At 39.8% G+C, this 14,838-nt stretch overlaps 1 protein-coding gene across 1 annotated transcript; it reads left to right on the forward strand.

Annotated features, from left to right (window-relative positions):
• The first annotated feature begins 549 nt into the window (after positions 1-549).
• sec11a (SEC11 homolog A, signal peptidase complex subunit) lies at positions 550-12,644 on the forward strand. Its single transcript, XM_080786205.1, has 6 exons — positions 550-718; positions 3,916-4,025; positions 8,170-8,319; positions 8,699-8,818; positions 11,452-11,509; positions 12,207-12,644. The coding sequence occupies exons 1-6, from the start codon at positions 656-658 to the stop codon at positions 12,255-12,257; spliced, it is 552 nt and encodes a 183-aa protein (XP_080642331.1). The 5' UTR covers positions 550-655; the 3' UTR covers positions 12,258-12,644.
• The last annotated feature ends 2,194 nt before the right edge of the window (positions 12,645-14,838 follow it).

The following is a 14,838-nucleotide window of genomic DNA, read 5'->3' on the forward strand; positions in this document are numbered from 1 at the left end:
CGGTATCGGAAAGGTCTCAAAATAATACAGATTATTTTGGAAGAAAAAAAAATAAAAAATTATTGATTGATTGAATACTTTATTAACAGGCTGTGGCTTGTTTCCAGTCAGAATCGGTATCGGCAGATATGACCCTGCAAATAATCGGAGATCGGATATCGGTCATATAATTTCATAATCGTGCACCCCTACTAATAACTCAAATTTCCCAATGTGCAACTTTTAGCAACCAATTAAGCTGAATGTCATCCATTAGGCCTATAGATAACATTTCTATCATAAAAGTTTACATTTAATGATTTTAATCACCATTTCTGGGTTCATGGAATTTCCAGTACGTTATTATATATTATATATCAAAAACAAAATGGAAACACTCGTGTAGAGCAAACGTGCCTAGTCTGCCTCAAAACAGTAGACTACTTTAGTACTAGTCAGTTATACTGTCCACACAGTCCACTGCGCAGTGCGCACCGTATCCAGAAGTGACACCTCAACATTCGACAAAGCCGTTAGTGGCGGTGGGCGGGACTTCCTGCTCAGCGCAACCCGGAAGATTTGGATGCAAGTTTGTCTGTAGTATTGCATCCATATGTTGAACACTTTAACCGTTTTCATGTGATTTTGTACATATTCTGTATATAAATACATCCCCATGACCGCCAGCATGTTGTCTTTAGACTTCCTCGACGACGTCCGTCGCATGAACAAGCGGCAGGTAGGTCATTTTAAACCTGTAAAAACTGTTATTTATTTTTTCCTCTTGCTTCCTTCTATGGTCAGCCTGGAACCTAGCGAACTAGCTAACCAAAGCTAACGGCATCTTCCCTCCTCCTATAATAACACGTTGCACTTCATGGTCGCTTATTTATTCAGTATCTGTTCATTTAAAATGATGTACCGGTATGTATTATGTTGTTATCTAGCTGCCAGGGTTGTGATGGTGAATCATGAATATGTAGGTAGCCTATAGTAGCTGTTTTTTCTCAATGAATGCCATACATTGATTGAGAAATGATCACCCACAGTGATGGTAATGTAACTCTGTGCGGTTGCAAATGTAACCGCACAGATGTACATTTGTACCGCTCTCAAAGTTATCAATATATATAAATTATATTAGGATTTTGTTTTACTGTGTGCAGCATTGATGGTGTTCTCTAGTGTTGCTGTCAGTCAAAGGGGTGTAGTCAGAGGATGAGTGATGGATGGTCATGTTTGATTCATGTTTATATAACATGTTGACTTATGGTATTATTTTTTAAATATGTTTGATTCTAATTCACTTGTAAATAGCACTTTGGTTGAGTTATGATTATGATTTTGATGATGATTATTATTAAATCTATTTGCTTCACATATCCTGAAGAAATAGAATGCTCAATGATCTGATAAAATATAATTTATTTATTGACCATGTTTCTTTCATTATTATTAAATATAACTTTTTGGCTAGAAAGGGGTTTTTAAGTGGTGCAACCACGTGTGTGGTGTGTGTGTGTGTGTGTGTGTGTGTGGGGGGGGGGGGGGGGAATGTGTGTGTGTGGGGGTGTGTGAGCACGAAAACAGCATGGTTGTTTTTCACCACCTTGCAAAACCTAACACACACACACACAAACACACACGCACATATTAACTGTATATATGGTGATTTCGGGTGTGCCAGTACAGTACAGTACAGTACAGTACAGTACAGTACAGTACAGTAGAGGGACCCCCACACGGTAACTCTGTCATTTCTCAACCGTTTCGGACGCAGGGCTGCTCGCCGGAATCGGGCCGGCACCCTGGGCAATATCGGTAGAGGGCACAGTGGAGTAAATAAAAGTATTTTTTTCCAATGGAAAAACAAAGGAAAGTAGGCTTTCTAATTACACAAACCGCCTTTGTATTGGTGAGTAGGTAAAACGTTTTTTATATTTCTGCTACAGAGGAGAGGCTAGTCTGCATTTCAAGCGAGGGCTAGAAGCAAAGAGTGGCAGAGCCTTAATGCAACGGCAGCAAAGGGCATTTATGGCTATGGACCAGAGCGGTTACCTTTTCTGAATTTTGGACGGCGGTACCCTAGGGTGACTCCTGCTGCACAAGTTAATCCACTCTCCAAGAGATACAGCTGTACCACTGTCTGTTCATGGAGACCCGTGGGGTCGCTTGAGTGTGGAGTTTGCATGTTCTCCCCGTGTCCCCTAGGGTAGATACCATAGACTGTAAAAAATATGGACAAAGCGTTCCGCGGGTCTAACGTGAACGTAAAATGAAGCCTGTCAGTCCTTGCAATGGAAGTCGCCATCTTTCTAGATCCGTTTTGGCCCAGTTCAGGCCAGCTGGCCCATTGGCTGGCCCAGACAACGAGGCGGGACTTCCCCCTTCTTCTTCGTTGGTTTTTATTTTGACTCGAGTGGGTGGGGGATCCCGTTCATAGACTGTAACGGTAGCCACGCCCCTCAGAACATGCGCGACTTTATGGTCATTTTTTAAATAAATGGGACCATAATTTTCCAAAAAGAATATTATGACATTAGAAATGAGACTTTAAACTAGTGACTGGAAGCAAAAAGTATTCATGACCATGTTTATTAAGGTACAATTTACAATTTACAATTTAGGCATTTAGCAGACGCTCTTAATCCAGAGCGACTTACATTAAGCAAGAACAAAAGCATGGGAATACATCACATAAAAACATTCATCATGAAACATGCGTAAGCTAAGAAAGTAACAGTGGAATATCTATATAATGAAATTTATACGTATAAACTTTACATATATACTACTATGCTATACATATGTACTATGGCGTGCTATGACTATATACAATGCAATTCTAGTGCTGTCTACATAACATGCTATAAGTCTGTTTCAAATGCTATCTAAGTCTACAGAAGTGCTATCTAGGGTAGAGTAAGTGCTATGGGCCATGATGGAGTCTGAAAAGGTGGGTTTTCAGACTACGGCGGAAGATTGGGAGTGATGCTGCAGTTCTGACTGCCATGGGAAGTGCATTCCACAGTTTTGGAGCCAGAAGGGAGAAGAAACTGTGGAATGCACTTCCCATGGCAGTAGGTAATACAGGTAATACAGTCTAGGTGAAGTTGGGCCCAAATACATGGACTTCTATGGGCCTATGGGTTTTTTTGAGCCCAATGAGGGCGCCACAACAGGCCATTATATGAACTTTCATTTCCTTAGTGGCTTCACAAAATATCCGTCTGACTGCCCCCCTGGTAGATACGCTCACAAAAACATGCAGTAATCCTGGCCTGATGGAGGGGAAAGGAGCTGGTTGGAAAAACGTGTTCCTTCTACGCGCTATGTATGGCCGGGGAAACTCCCCTGTCAGGTTTTTTAAAAAGCAACATATTTTATTTAGAGCGCCCTCTACAGATCTGATCAAAATTAATTAATACACATTGACCAGATCTGTAGAGGGCGCTCTAGATAAAATATTTTATCTTATACAGAGAAGCTGGGGTGCTGAGGCTTCACATTCGGTGATTAGCGAAGTGATTTAGTTTATTTTTTGTAAAGTTGGACCCCTCGCACGGCAGTACATCTTTTACCAGTGTGCAGCAGAGGCCTCCTGCTGCACGTGGGCGTTAGTGAGAACTTCCATTGCATAATACAGTGAATACAAATAAAAGATCATCCCTAATGGCCTGGGCAGTGGGTACACAATACACATGCTTTCCACAGCTCAGTGTGTTTGAAGAAATATCAGTTTTTTGTGTTCAGCTGTACTGTACTGTCAATCACCTAATCGCAATTAGACGATTGTAAATGTAATTTTTATTCATATTTTAATGTTCAATGCCAAAACACAATTAAATTATCATAATTATTTGTATGATGCTAATTAGTCGTCAAGTGACTAATACTACCAAGTGTTTAACATTGTGCATTTGTTTTTGTGTTCAGCTGTACTACCAGGTGTTGAACTTTGGTATGATCGTGTCTTCAGCATTGATGATCTGGAAGGGATTGATGGTTGTCACTGGCAGTGAGAGTCCAATCGTTGTTGTTCTCAGGTACTTTAATTTTATTTTCCCCATTAACACCCCGAACGCCCAGGGTTATTTAATCCATTAAATCATAGCACCCAGCGATTTATAGCAGCGGAGCACTTTTACACACGGACCGGATGTTATCCCGGATGTTATCCCGGATGTTATCCCGGATGTGGCCGAAGCAGCTAGATGTAGCCAAAATTAGTGATCGACCAATATGGTTTTTGGCCGATATTTCCGATTACCGATTAGTGGAGAATCAAAAAGCCCGATAGCCGATATTATGACCGATATTAATTTAAGTAAAAATGATTTTTTTTACAGTAACATAAATTCTAACACAATAATTCCTTTAAATGCATTGGAGAACATTTATTGCTTATAAAAAGTTAGTGCAAGAATCACCAACATCGTTTTCAGTAACAACACCCCCCCCCCCCATCAAATGCAGCTTTAATTTAATTAAAATTCCAACATGTACTGTAGCAGAATATGGAACGCACCCGTATGAAGTGCAGGCACAGGCTTAAAACATTTATTTTAAAAAAAAAAGGGAAAAATAATCAGTTTATTTATCCAAATTTGTGATCTACAAGCCCACAGCACATTGCAGCATGACATGTTGAGAGCTTGTAGATCTGCTGCCCAAACTCCCCAAAGCCATGTGACCTTGTTGTTTTTACTCCACCACTGAAATTTGCCACTTTCAAGATCATAATTTTATAGCAATACAAGACAATAGCCTTGTATGTCTCAAAACACTGGCCTACCGTTAAATTATTGTCAACTAAATAAATATGAATTAGAAATTAAGACAAATATTGACAATGCTACTGATTGGTTAATTCTTCATTGGCTTGCAGTTAGTTATTGCACATAGCCAAAATGCAATAATAATAATAGGCTGGTCAGGATGGGGGGAAAAAGTTGTCCTTTTAGAAAACATTCAGTTGGCTCGCATGCATGCACGCACACACACACACACACACACGCACGCACACGGCATGCGTGCACGCACCCACGCGCGCACACACACACACACACACACACACACACACACACACACACACACACACACACACACACACACACACACACACACACACACACACACACACACACACACACACACAATCAAAGAACCGTTTACATCTGCTGTAAGTTTGCAGCGTTAGCATAGGAGCTAGCGTTGGCTAATGTAGGTCTACCACTGTTACACCTTCTGTCCCTCTCAGTGTGGATTTTATTTTTGTTAATGCAAGATGAAAACAGCAATGCTTATGGTTACAAGGTTAGTATTACTCCTTCTAGCCCTGGTCCTCTCTCTTTTTACTCCGTGTGTGTGGAACTGGGAGGGAGGGAGGAGCAGGCAGAGAGAGCGCTGTGCTCTGTCTACTCCTCCTCGGTGTTACAGACACGCAGCTAAGCTATATACATCTCCATACAACCGTACTCTACCGGATTTTCAATGAGAGTGGAGTGGTTGTTGTACTTTTTTGCGCATTTATGACAAAATATAATAATCGGTTCGATTATTAACTTTTACCACCGATACCGATATTAATAAAAAACATGAATATCGAAGCCGATAATCGGCCACGGCCGATTATCGGTCGATCACTAGCCAAAATACTCTGGAGGCGATCGACAACAACGGGAGGTATCATTAATTCTACCACGACTAGCGACGGGACCGATGGGCCGTCTAACACATAATCTTGGCTTAGAATTGGACGGAATGATTTACATCAAGAGTTATTAACGGTTTAAGATTTTCGGTCTCGTCGGCTAAACAGTGGAGGAACATTTTCGATGACATTCCACTGTTGCGCAACATCAAATGTTGCGCAACAGACGCATGCTCCCAGCCTGTGGAGTGATGCGATCGGTTTTGATATCAATAATCTTTGTCCTGGGAGTCGGGCGTTACTAATACGAAGAACTTCGCCCTGTGCGCTCAGGGTGTTAATGTCAAGGACCTCTATATAATTTGGATTTGGCGCTGGCCGCCATCTTAAAATATTTTGTTCCAGGGGGAGCAAAGATTTGAGTTCAAAAAATCTATTCAAAGATTTGCATATTGCACAAACTTTCACTATTTTTCAAAAATAGCAGATCTATAAGCTATTATTATATCTACTATTTTGGAATAGCCAAGAGTATAAAATAATGCTTTTCAGCTGAAATCTAAAACTTTTACGGTTTTAATGGGTTAATTTTACTCTGTCGCATGACCATGTCACTAGGTGCTTTTACATTAAGCTTTTGTGAAAATAGGAAGCGCATGTTCATTAAGGCCTCTTTTAGACTGCGACCATCTCCAGATAAAACGGCAAAGTCCCGTTGCGTTCTCATTGTTCATTGTAGGAACTAATAAACATGCGTTGTGTGAGCCAACGTGAGCCATGATGTCATAAGTTTTGCGGATTCGCTGTTTTCCCTGTTTAGATGGAGACTTGAGGAAACGGCATTCTCAAAGATGTCCACTCTGGAAGATAGTTTCACTTTGTTGCGTTATCACCTCCCCAAAACGCTGTTCTCGTCTAAAGGGACCCCAGCAGACGATACTTTATTTTGCCGTGTTCTATGAACACCGTTCTCGTGTAAACTGTTCAAAAGCTATATAATGCGGGTTTAATTCTTTCTAATTAAAAACAGTGTTTCCTTACCCCATTTGCGCATTTCCTTTTTGGCCAAATGCCTCAAATACCAACGGCAGCTTGAAAGTGAACAGTGTGGAATACGCACAGAAATAATAATCATGGAAGTATGACATTTCTGTAAATTTTCTCCATCTTCTTTCATACAGTTGATGATTAAATAAAATGGTGCATGAATGTCTAGCCTTTCTCCAAAGCACTTTACTATGTGCAGATTCATTTTCTTATTCTTATTTCTTCCAGCTCCTTTCAATACAGTCGATTAAATAAAATGGTATATTTATCTAGCCTTTGTCTAAAGCATTTTACTATGTGCGTTTCATCAATGATGTTGAACCATTCATGTGGGTCCCAGGGAAATCTAATGGATCCTGTTTTAGGTAGCTAGTAGCTACACATACATGACATGATTTTATATATATATATATATATATATATATATATATACCGGGGTGGGTGTGTGTGTGTGTATATATATATATATATTAGAGGCTGCACAATGTTTCCTAAAAGAACTGAAACTAAGCGATGGGCTCGAGTAAGGCAAACGCAGTTGGACTTGAAATGTGACATCGTGAAAAAAGAATCTTCTTCCCACTCTGCATGGAAGTGATATGTTTTAGGCTTCTTTGCCGCGCGCATCTTGCTATATGAACAATGATGGATAGATATCCTTTTAATTTGTTTGTTTAACAACATAACAGACCCGACGTTCAACACTTGAAAACAAGGCACTGCACTGCATTGTGGGGGGTTTTAAAGCCGCCTGCCCGAGGCGAGGATTGTTTTTTTGTTTTTTTTTCATGTCAGGGCCAAGCGGTCTACTTGCGCAGCGCTTGCGATCGACTGGTCGACCGCGATCGACGTAATGGGCACCCCTGATCTAGGATGATAGGCAGTGGTTTGTGTCCATGTCCACTTGATTAATACTTTGATGAGCGACAGTGATTGACGCAGAGAATGGAAGACCTGCAATAATGATCCAATACTGCAATAATATGATGAAGGGGTGTCTGGTCAGTATGAGACAACAAATTATTGGCTCAAGAATGCGACAAAAACAAATCTCCATGAATGGGGTGAGTAATTGATACTAGAAAATGAGTCAATCTTCAGGTGAACTACTTAATCACACAATGGTGTCACTTTCTTTGTTTTATAATAGCACATCTACAAGCTTGTAGATCAGCTATTTTCACAAATAAATCTGTTTGCCTGTAATTACATGCCCAAAGAAAAGAAGTAGGAGCACACACCAATAGTGAGCACGGGAGACGAGACGAGAAAAGATAGCTCGTAGTCACGATGCAAAAAACTTGAAGTATGAAACCAACGTTTCTTCAACAAAATGCCTTCAGGGTATGAATGATGTACTGTAATTACATGCCCAACATAGGAATGGCTGCTTCATCAATAATCTTATTAAATTATCGATTATTGATATTTGTTTATGATCAATTCATTGGATTAATTGTTGCACCCCTATTGCTGCATGTGTTTTCCAGTGGGAGTATGGAGCCAGCATTCCACAGAGGAGACCTGCTGTTTCTGACCAACAGGGTAGAGGACCCCATCAGGGTGGGAGAGATCGTAGTGTTCAGGATAGAGGGCCGGGAGATCCCCATAGTACACAGAGTTCTGAAGATTCACGAAAAGTATGTACTCCACTCTACTTCAAGCTCACAAGGCTTTTAAATAAACGTTAAAATGAAAGCATTAAATCAGGACACATTGGCTGGCTGTATATTTGCACATACAGATGTCGTCAAAAGTCAAATAATTGCCAATACATCGACAAAACCGATATATCGGTCGGCTCTAAATTCTTTGCCATGTAGAATAAGGTTTTCAGTTTTCACAAATTGGCTTGTATGCAGGAGACTGATGAGGAGTCTGTGTTCAGAATAGAATCATGTTCAGAAAGGCCTGTGTGATCCTTCAGTCATTCAGGAATCATCATTCAGGCGCAGACATCTTAAAGGAAAGCCGGGGTCTGCTGTGAGGTGTAAAACTGCCATTGTTCTTTATCTACAGGGAAAATGGAGACATTAAATTCTTGACCAAAGGGGACAACAACGCGGTGGATGACAGAGGACTGTACAAACCGGGACAACACTGGCTGGAGAAGAAAGACGTGGTTGGGAGAGCCCGGGGGTAGGTCATTCTTAACCACACAACCCACAATTCAGCAGTTCTTTGTAAACCTTTTAATTTAAAGGTTCCCCCAGTTTGGTATGCATTAGGCCACGAACCTCCCATAATTCTGACAGTGTACAAATGGACTATGTCTACCCTGGCACATGTTTTAGGGCAATATCCAGTTCACATCATGATTTATGGTATTTTCGGCAAAATGGGCAACTTTGGAAGCCAATTGGAATTAAATAAAATCTTGTGTGAGGTTTGATTGAAATATTTATTAACAGTTTGTAGAATGACAGTACATTTCAAGCATAAACTAAATACAAAGACTGTTAACTGTGAGTGGACGACCCAATTAAGCATTACACTTGTTTACATCAGGGTCCACATTGTTCAATTCATCAAAACATTTAGAGACATACAAATAGACACTTCTATGTAGTTAAGGAATAGAACAGGAATTCATCATATAGGAAGCAAAAAGGGGAAAGATACATATACAGTGAGGGGAAAAGGGGGGGGGGGGGGGGGGGGGGGGATTCAGATTTTACAGAGGCCAGTTGAGGACGCTGGTGAGGACTGTTCGCCGCTTCACCTCCCAATGTATGAATGAATGAACCATTGTAAAGCGCTTTGAGCACTTGGAAAAGCGCTATAAAAAATGCAATTCATTCATTATCGTTTAGTGTGGACGTTGCACCCTGAGTTATTGAATAAACGCTATAGCAGTACCAGTGATTGCTATGGGAATTTTACAAATGTTTTGACACCCCTGCTGTTGTTGACCTTTCATTGAATATAGTGACTGACTGCTTCACTTCACCTTCAGTTGTCCCTGACCCAGTTCCTTTTCATACCTCGTGTTCACCTGCCCTCCGTTCATAAACACATTAAGTTGTGCTTGTTGTGTAGTCCTGATAACATCTGTCCATGATGGGAGAATTTGCTTTGACCTTTTGTCATGTACTCCCCCTCAGTGAATATCATTTTTGCAATCTGCACTGACTGGTCAGCAGTGGTGGACAGTAACAAAGTACATTTACTTGAGTACATTACAGTATCTACAGTATCTATTCTGTACATTACTTGAGTGTTTGCAGTTTGGGATAGTTCACTTTCACTCCACTACATTGCAAACCAAATGTTGTACTTTTAACTCTATTTAACTATATTTCTAGGAATACTCCAGGACCTGAAGATATGTATGCACTTAATTTAGCGGAGAATATCTCAAATGTTCTTGGCTAATATGACCGCTGCGAACAACTTAGGAACTGTAAGTGAGAAATTCTCTATCTGGGGCGAAATAACCAGCAATGACCACACCCTTTTTAAATGACCGCTACTTCAAACATGGCTCTATCTTCTAAACTGTTTGTGCGGCAGATTTCCTGAGGTGCTTAAAATGTCCCGAATACTCATGTTTGAATACTCAATAGACCATATGCACACAGCTGTCATCTTTCCACAAGTTAATGGCAGGGTGGGAACTCGCCGCAATTTGCCATTGACCGCCCATACATGCAAAGTTGCAAACACAAACACAAAGTCCTATCTAATTGTATGAAATGACGTCAAACTCGCCAACATTGCAGCTGTACAAAAAGCTTGAATGATCCTCTTACTATCTGCAAAGTGTTCGCCTTCAGTAAAGCAACATCCTGCTGCCTCCTGCATTACGTGCAAATTCAAACCAGGTTGTATGCTGGGATGTTGAGTGATTATCCAACGAGCACTTCCAAACTCCAACACTTGCAAGGAATTTCTTGACATAAAGTAGCTCATAACATGTCTACCGTGCATTTTTATGAAACAAACACTTTGCAGATGAAGGATAATTAAAGCTTTTTGTACAGCTGCAATGTTGATGAGTTTGACATAATTTAATACAATTAGATAGGACTGTTTGGATGTATGGGCGGTCAATGGCAAATTGTGGCTAGTTCCCACCCTGCCATTAGCTCTGATCCATAGCTCTAATGCCGTTGGAGCTATGGACCAGAGCTACACTGCCATTATCTTATGGAAAGATGACCGCCGTGTACATATGGTATATTGAGTATTCAAACATGAGTATTCTCAACATTTTGAGCATCTCAGAATTTCTCTAGCTCCACGGTTTAGAAGATAGAGGCATGTTTTAACTGGCGGTTATTTTTTAAAGGTCGTACTCGTGGTCATTTGGGGGTATTTCGCCCCGGATAGAGAATTTCTCACAGTTCCTAAGTTGTTCGCGGGGGTCATATTAGCCAAGAACAGTTGAGAAATTCTCCACTAAATGAATTGCATGCATATCTTAGCCAGGTCCTGGAGTAGAAGGGAAATTTACATTATGAATTTACCACTTAAGCATTATTTCAAATATAGTGAAAATAGCAGATCTAGTACAAGCACAGCGCATCATGATATGACACGCAAGCTTTTAAATCCTATCATAACCCTAAGCCATTTGGGTGGTAAAGTCAAGCCTTAGATATAACGTATTTAAGATGAATGAGAATTTGAATTGTTCAAACTAAGTGTGATGACGTAAGACGTATACATGTAGGGCTTAAGTGGTTAATTGTATGACACTGCAATAAAATGAAGACGTAATGTTTGACGTAATTATTGTTGTGCTTTTCTGTTTACGTCCTCATCTCTAGGTTTGTGCCATACATTGGAATTGTTACTATTCTAATGAATGACTACCCCAAATTCAAGGTATGTCTTTTTTTTTTCTCCAAAAGCAACAGGGCAGTGACACCACTTCTTCATCATTCAAATGTTTGCTGTCCAGTAATAAATTAATATATTTAGGTGAGGCAAACCCACCATCTCGTTTAATTTGTGTCATTCTAGGTGAATTACTAGTCTATATACAGGATGATGATAGTTTATTTGGTCCATTTAAGCACAATACATCACAATAAATAACAAACAAAAAAATAACAGACCAAAAGGGTGTAGGCTGAAGCTAGAAGCTTTTTTTTGCCTACCCCGATTGTATACAGGAAAAAGATTACAAAATCAATCGACAGTATTCGACAAAAGAGAAAAAAGTAACAGAGGAAAACCGAAACCTCTAAAGGAAAATCAGGGTTTCATACCTTCGAGTGTTAGTATGGACCTGCGCAGTGTAGCAAAATGATAGTAATGCCACCTGGCTGCGCAAGACCATATACAGGAGTGAATTGAAAAACAAAAGGGGGAGGGTCTAGAAAAGGGAAAGAAGACATAGTTTTATGTTCCTTTTAATTGTTTCGATACAACCCATAAGTGAGAGATTCCATCTGATGATCTACAGTAGTTTAATCTTTTCAATTAGTTTTATGTAGTCTAACTCTCCTTTTATGGAGAGCTAAGTGAATGGCATACAGTCTCTGGGCCTCTAATATGTTTTGTACTGTTTCCCCCGCAGTATGCTGTCCTCTTCATGCTGGGTCTCTTCGTGCTGGTCCATCGGGAGTGAGGTTCCAATCTACCTAAAACACGTCCAGGAAACAAACCATGCCTTTTCAAACTGATGTTATGTTAGATTTCGTCAAAACCAACCGGCTTTTTGTACCATTTGTTTGGGCTTTTTTGTAGAAATGTGGAATAGGGTGTTTACATTTGAAACAAAAAAAATCCAAGCTTTAAAAAAGTATTTTTGTGAGGGAACTAGGTTAAATTCAAAATTTACAGTTCAATCTATTTGTAATTTTTCCTCAGAATGTGAACATGACATTCTTAATGGTTTATTGAATTGTGCTTTTTTTCTGTTCTTTTCTTGTTAATTCATTGTCTTTGAAAAAGAAGTATTTTATGACAAGTGAATATGAGTGTGACATTAAAAATGGAATCTGTTACCCTCCAATGTATGTATCAATTTGACTCCTTAAAACAACCACAATGCAGCAGATTCAATCAAACAAAGCTATGAGAAAATGAAACGGTCAGGCCACAAGCCACATTGTGGAAACGGTTATGGACAGTGCCTATACCAAAGGTAATGTGTTGAGGCCGAGTAACAGCGGTTCACCCTCAATTATTAGCAAATTTCACATTTCTTTTTAAGACATTGATGGACTGTAACTACTTTCACGTGTGACGTCTGTGCGCTCTTCAGCTGGAAATCGCTGAAAATGTCCAAATGTACTTTCAGGATTCAAATGTATAGCAGATCTACAATTACGGCGGGGCTCCACGCCCACACACACACGCACGCACGTGTGCCGCATGTGACGCGGGTAAAAAAAAACGAACCGGGGCGTCACCGAACGCATCGTAGGCAGTGGAGCCACCCTTCATTGATTAAAAAGGGAACATTCCCTGGCGGTGACAGGCGGCTGACGCAACGCTGACGCGTCCAGTGGTGCCCCCGCGTTATTGACTACTGATGACAAAGTAGTATTTTGGACTTTGGTTGCTGCCATTCTTTCTTTCTTCTTCTTTACACACCACTCTGGTTCTTTCATCTGGTCCTGCGTCTTCATTTTGTGTACAAAGTCATATTTGTAAACTCAGAGCTACAAACATACAGTAAAACGTCTGCCTTTTACAATGTTCTGGTTTCAGATGAGAACCTATTACTACCAACTACCTATTACTGTATGCCTGACTTTGTTTTTAGTAATACAAATGTGGTGTCCATTTTTAAAGCTCCCTTTGAAATCATTATATTGGGTTTTGTATACCTAGTATTTGTTGATCTAATTATCTAATTACATACTGATTAAATAAAAGCAAGTGCCTAATGATGGGTGACACAAAAAACAGTTTGGTGCAGTATAATACTTTTGCAATACATAAAACCTGTTCAAAGCTTCCCTGGTCAGTATGTGTCATCGGAATCTTGTTACGGCTGTGCTGCTCAATTACCTCTACTAAGCCTTCGAAAACAACCATTTTCTTGCAAGGTCTTTGAAAATTTTCAATTTGTTTTGAAGGTCAATCTGTAAGTAGGCCAAGTTGGACTTGTGTAAAGTCTGTTTAGGTCACTGGGGTTTGAAGTCCTGTGAATCTAAGTAAGACAAGTTGGACTTGTGTAAAGTCAGTTTATACAAATGTTTTTTATTGTAATTTTCGTTTGCAAAGAATTGATATAAGTGATGTGCTTCCATTTTCTTCCTTTTTTTTCATGATAAAACCAGGCCAAACATGAATTCAGTTTTGTGCAGCACTGGCGTGTAATCACTGACATCCAGAATGGATCAAGTGTACTACTAATCAAATGTTAAACTCTACACTTCGCTGTCTTGTACTTGAGGTTGAGTGGAAACGTTTGACTTGACCCACATTGATGAACCACAGGTGAATGGGATGATGCTTTTCTCCCTTTTACTATGAACACTAATGGCTATATAGCACAACAATGTTCATATACAGTATATGTTTACCAGGGGTGAAACTAAACTAATCTGGAAAAAAATGATTAATAGAAAAGAATAGACTTTTCCAAATATTGGAAATAGCCTGTCAACCAATACAAGGCTCGTTAACCATGAAGGCTTGATCGGCTATTTTCGCAATTTCTTGTGTGACATTGTACAAACAAGTACAAAAGAGCTTAAGTGGATAATCAGACTGATTGATTTATGGTCATTGATTTAGTATTCAATTAATGAAAATAGTAATTGATGGAATAATTCCTAAAGGAATTGTAGTTATAGCTAGTTGAAGTCCTGATGTGGTGTTGTAGATAACTATGCATTTCATACATGGGGTCAGCCCACTAAGAATCCCACACATTATTTGAAAAAAGACAGGATAGAAATCACATTCCATAGAATTAATGCGTTTGTCTCAAAGTGCATCAACTGTCATCATTTCAATTTCATTGCTGTCTGGCAGAAACCTTGTATTTCCATATTTCAACTTGTTTATCTGGAAAATTAATGCCCTGCTATTAAAAAAAGGAACGGTTTTGGACCTACAAGGTTTCCACGCGACAGCAACGATTTGAACTGTCCCCCTGTTGCTGTGATTGTTAGATCACCAAATGAGCCTGACATTCATCAGTGCAATCTGGAGATCGGAAGGTGTGTGTGTGTGTGTGTGTGTGTGTGTGT

This window comes from Protomyctophum bolini (assembly GCF_963924005.1).
Source record: "Protomyctophum bolini genome assembly, chromosome: 1".
NCBI lineage: Eukaryota > Metazoa > Chordata > Actinopteri > Myctophiformes > Myctophidae > Protomyctophum > Protomyctophum bolini.